This window comes from Pelmatolapia mariae, linkage group LG7 (genome assembly GCF_036321145.2).
Source record: "Pelmatolapia mariae isolate MD_Pm_ZW linkage group LG7, Pm_UMD_F_2, whole genome shotgun sequence".
Classification (NCBI taxonomy): Eukaryota; Metazoa; Chordata; class Actinopteri; order Cichliformes; family Cichlidae; genus Pelmatolapia; species Pelmatolapia mariae.
This window is the reverse complement of record NC_086233.1, coordinates 54,456,075-54,461,419: the sequence shown is the minus strand read 5'-3', so window position 1 is coordinate 54,461,419 and position 5,345 is coordinate 54,456,075. Positions and strand designations below refer to the sequence as shown.

Here is a 5,345-nt window from a genome sequence, read left to right as displayed (position 1 = left end):
TGTGTGCTGCGTTTGTGTGTACCTCGTAAAGATGTACTTTAACATGCAAACGTTACGTCGACGCGCCCCTGCTTAAAATAAAAACAATAATATAAGAAATAATATAATATCTACTTCCACTAGGATGATTAAAACGTGCCTATATGCAGTCAAAGTATTAAGTTTAGCTTTTCAGTAGTTCAATTTCGCTTAATTTTATCTATTTCAATAGCAGCTCCCCCGTTAAGTGTATCCCTTAAAGGCATCTTAGAGATTTGGTTTGAACATGCGCAACTTTGACAACTTCGTTTACCTTCCATGTGACCGTAGCACGAGGAAGCAAACACTCCCAGTATTATTAAAATAAATGCAAAATGTTTTGCGTGCATGGGTACTGTAAAAGAGGTTACGTGATAGATTTTTTAAATAATCCTGCTGTTGTATTTTTTATTTATTTATTTTTTTTGCGCATGTTGAATACTTTATCCGGAAAAAAAAAATTATATCTTTGTAGAAATGACAACAGGAAAACCTATAATAGGAGGAGGCTTTCCTAATAATCCGGAAAACCCAACAAAAGACCTAAACTAGAAGTAGAGTAGCCTACTGCCTGAACCGTAGTCCTCCAAACATCTCAACAAGACACTGTTGCACTGTTGCAGGTGCTTTGAGTACTTAGAAATATTGACTGAAAATAAACCCTCAGCATGTTCTCTATTTGCTCAAGCTTGAATGTTATATGTTTTAAAACTACAGCCCCCGTGAATTTCAGGGAAGGAGTTGTGCCCGTTTTTTTTTTTTTGTTTTTCTAAATTAAAATTATACATTGTTTGTTTCATATTTTTTTTTAAAGATTTACCATTACATCTCAACCTGAGAGCCTTTTATATATGTATATGTAATATGTTATGTGTAAGAACTGTAAAAATGTTCTGCAAAACAAAGCAAGAAAGAACATCAGGAAAACATTAAACAGTGTTCTTTTTTAGTACTCGACACTCTTGTGCCAGGTGGATTAGTCTATATCAAACACAGCTTATCACAGCTTGTCACCTTTGTCTACTGAGGGGAGTCAAATGGTATTTTTAGTATGTATGATATGTATGAAGACAAACACCTGTCACATAAGAAGAGATTTAGTTACACATGTATGACTACCTATATTTGTGGACCAAGGTTTAAAATTAAAGCTCCCTTACACTAATAGATTTTAATCACAATACATGAAACAATCTGAAAAGGACAACAAAATAACTCAACAAAGGAAGAAAACTAAACCAAGGGCACCAGAAGGCAGGAGCTATGGTTCACTAGGTTCATCCCTCCTTCTAACATTCATGGCTCAAAGAAGAAAAGTCCTGCAGGGTTTGATGGTGCCCTTATTATTTCTCCAACACAACAAAGTGGGTACTTGTGTTTTTTAGTGGAACCTCTCAACATTTATTATAAGTCATGTATAATGGAAGAGCACAGTTTCACAGTTATAGTTTTAAATCATAATTAATTTATATAGTCTGGACATACTGCTTATGAAATTATGTCTAACCAACTGCAACACAAATATGCAGTTTGGGTTGCGATTTGTTTATATTCTATTCCTGCAGAGCTGGCACAGTTGGCATGGAGCACACACAACTTTGTTGTAAAGGGGTATTCTATTCTATTCTATTCTATTGTATCCTATTCTATTCTATTCTATATGAATTACTGCCTTGCTGTTTTATCTCTATCTGTCTAGACTCAGATACCATATCTAGTAAGGATTAAGTACACATATATAAATATAGTAAGAAATTTAATATGTTGTGGTCACATCTCTTTCATATTTTGACTTTCGGGTTGAATAGTGGCCAGAAATCTTTTGTAGAACTTTATGAACTTTGACACCTTTTTGTTGATAAAATCTCATTAACTTCTCATTTTATCTTACACTCAAAGGTTATTTTTCCCCATGAATTCTGACTTTATGTAAGTAACCTGATTACATATAACATTTCACTGTAATTTTGTTACATGAGTACAATGTAAAACATTGAATTTAATTGAATCTGGTCCAATTACATTTATTTGAATAAATAAACCTTTGATTTTACATATTTCAATTGCATCACATTTAGTTATTGGATCATGATGTGTTGATGTCCAAAACGTTTTGTGACAGTGATCTTGACATTTGATCACTTAATAAAAAAAATTTAACTTTAACCACTTAACATAAAACCTTATTATTGAGCACTACAAAAACGCAAAACAAAACAAAAAACAGTTATGTACTGGGAACTCTGTTCTCTGCACCCATGGGCCACTAACAGGTTAATCCGACCATGTGTTAATGTCTGAGCGGGTTTAACACATTGTGTGGATAGCTGAAATAGTTGGAGAAGGGGCACCAAGTTTTTAGTGTGCACAAGAATAAAGGACATTTAAACTATGCATACATCTTACCCTGAAGAATACAGTTTCATAGTTGTGCAGCATTCACACAATGAAGAATATTGTATTTTTCATTCAGATCAGATTCTGGTTCTTATTCCAGAGAACTAATAGTATGCTTTAGTAGGTGGAAATCCTTTTGGTTTATTGGTAGGCCAGGAACCTTTTGCCTTTAATAAATAACATTATAATACCGACGCACTGTAAACCTCTCTGGAGATGCCATCACTGTACCACAAATATGAAGATGAAAGCTACCAACGACCACAGAAAGTAACGCATGTCACGCTGAAAACGTTCCTCACTCAGTCTTCCTCCCTTTGCCAAAAATATAAAAGAGAAACAAAACAGAGAGCTCGCTGCTTGTTACAAGATATATTAACAGCATTATAAACATCAGTCTGCCTCATATCCAAAAGCGAAAGGTTTTCATTTTTGCAGTGACAGTATAATTTCTCACTGAGGTCCCGGGAGGCGTCACGAGATCAGCTGTTAGACAAAACAAAGACATCTCACTGTGTCGTTGTTTCTGAGGACCACGAATTTCTTTTATTTATTTATTTTATTTTTTTATTTTTATGTAGAGTCTTATCTTAACAGTTTTTTTGTTTTGTTTTTAGCTAGGTGGCCAAAATAAAGTGCTGAATTTGTGTCTTGGTGAGAAACCTCTAAGTTCTAAAACAAAAAGAAGAAAAGGGAGATTTATTCGTCATAATAGACGATCTTCGATCTACGGGTCTGACTTATAAAATGCAGCCGCTGCTGTTTCCCGCTTGTAAAGTGACTCGTTCCTGACGTGAGAAGTGAGAACTTCAATTGGGTGTCATTGTTTCTTTCTTTCTTTCTTTCTGTCCATTTTCAAATTTAATAGCGTCCAAATTGTGTAAAGGAAAAACAATGTCTGGCGAGTAAGTTGTCACTTTTTTATTCTTATTTAAATGGCCTATGAAGTCGGATACTCTTTCATATGAGAATAATAATCTCATGCCTTTTTTTCGTTTGTGCATCTTTGATTTTGCTGAACAACAAATTGGGCACTCACAGCGGTGTAAGTTGCAGCCAGCATGTATGACCATATACTTTCTCAGCTAACAATGATACAGATTTGTGTTTAACGTAGTTTGAATTTCTTGTGCATCCCTTTCTCCTCAGTATACATCATCCATTGCCCCCAAGGGAGAGGCGAAGGTATTTATATTTTTATATTATCATATGATTATTAAATTAAGTCTTATATTTCTAACCTGTCAAGAATGTGTTTTTATATTTGCAGACTGTATACTTTCATGCAGCAGTGTCATTGTGATATATTTGTCAGTTTTATTTGATATGATCTGACATTTAGTTTCTCATTATAGAAAAAAAAAAAAGGTAATCGTTTAAATGGTTGATGAGCTTATAACTGATGTCAGAATACCAGATACGCTCTTGTGTTTGTTAAGGGTACCTATTTTAGACTCATATCGATAACTGCAGATAGAAAATTTTCCATCCTGCTGCTGTTTTAAAGGAGTCAGGCACTTAATTGAGCAATGTGGCATGTCAAGTCATCAATAATATGTAATATTTGTATTGTTTCCAGCCTAAATGCAAGATTTCCGCGTCACGCAAGCTATCACTAAAGGTAAATAATTTATAATGATGGCAAAAATGCACGAACCATAATAACTCCTGAATATAATAATAGAATGTTATTATGAGAAAAGTTCTTTCCTGTAACAACCAATATTAAAATTATAAGCAATAACCAGATGACACAAATGAAAACCTCTTTGACTTTTTCGAGATCCTTCTGCTGACTCGTGCAATGGAAGACTTGGAGGCAGAGAAAACTGCAAACGAGGAAGAGAAGGTTCGATACCTGAGGGAGAAGCTTCCACCGCTGCAGCTCAGTGGGTTAAACATTGGTGATCTGCAGGTGTGAGCTTATGATACTCTGAGTAAGCATATGGGCTTGACAGTGTTTTTAAAGTCAATCAAGTGTCATGAATTGAAACTTCTTTTTTTTTTTCTGTGTAGAAAGTCTGTAAGGAGATTCATGAAAAGATTCATGTGGTGGACGAGGATCGGTATGACTGTGAAGCAAAGGTTCTCAAGAACTACAAAGATGTATGAGCTCAGCAAACATCATAACACACCTAGTTAAACTAAAATATATTGACACGCTTTTTTCCCCCTTTAACAATAAGCCACCAATAAAGCTTTTGCCTCTATTGCTAGATCAACGAGTTGAAGCTAAAGGTACAGGACCTTGGAGGAAAGTTTAAGAAACCAGCTCTCAGGAAGGTGAGAGTGTCAGCAGATGAGATGTTGAAAGCTCTGTTTGGATCGAAAACTAAGGGCTCCATGGATCTGAGGGCCAATCTCAAGTCTGTAAAGAAAGAAGACATCAAACAAGAGAAGGTTTGCTCTAGCAACACACATAATTGGTATCTAGTTATATTCAAATAAGCAGCCAAATAAAACTGCAGAATTTGATGGTCTGAATGCGGCTTTACTTTAGGAGCTGACGATGGAGGTGGGTGACTGGCGTAAAAATGTGGAGGCCATGTCTGGTATGCAGGGCAGGAAGAAGATGTTTGATGCTGCTGGTGGGGCCCAGTGAACAAATTCCTTCACGTGCTGACGCTGCAGGATGGATGGAGGAAGATTTAATGAAAGAACTTTAATTGAAAGTGAAAAAAAAATAACCAAAATTTAACATAACATTTATAAAATAAAACTAAAATGAGTCAAAAATAAAATGGGATAGTCAAAAACTGAAAATTACAAACCTAAAAATAGATTAATTCATAAATAACTAGTGGAGACTAATACGCAATGAAGTTCAGAGCTTGACCATTACAATAAGATATACTCCATGGACAACTGGATTGGTTGGACTTAGATTTTAGGCATATTATTATATGGTGATAATACTGTATTTCATTTGT

General features: G+C 35.0%; 1 protein-coding gene across 1 annotated transcript; it reads left to right on the top strand.

Annotated features, from left to right (window-relative positions):
- The first annotated feature begins 2,631 nt into the window (after positions 1-2,631).
- On the top strand, positions 2,632-5,017 carry tnni1c (troponin I, skeletal, slow c). The gene is made up of 7 exons (XM_063480397.1): positions 2,632-2,685; positions 3,565-3,600; positions 3,995-4,036; positions 4,199-4,330; positions 4,432-4,521; positions 4,633-4,815; positions 4,916-5,017. Exons 1-7 carry the CDS (start codon positions 2,632-2,634, stop codon positions 5,015-5,017), a joined length of 639 nt encoding a protein of 212 aa, XP_063336467.1.
- The last annotated feature ends 328 nt before the right edge of the window (positions 5,018-5,345 follow it).

Bases quoted from the DNA above. Each gene is read 5' to 3' on its own strand.
- tnni1c (XM_063480397.1), top strand. From the start codon at position 2,632: ATGCCATCACTGTACCACAAATATGAAGATGAAAGCTACCAACGACCA. The intron at 3,601-3,994 runs GTATTTATATTT...TATTGTTTCCAG, and splicing joins CCCCCAAGGGAGAGGCGAAG to CCTAAATGCAAGATTTCCGC. The intron at 4,522-4,632 runs GTATGAGCTCAG...CTCTATTGCTAG, and splicing joins TTCTCAAGAACTACAAAGAT to ATCAACGAGTTGAAGCTAAA.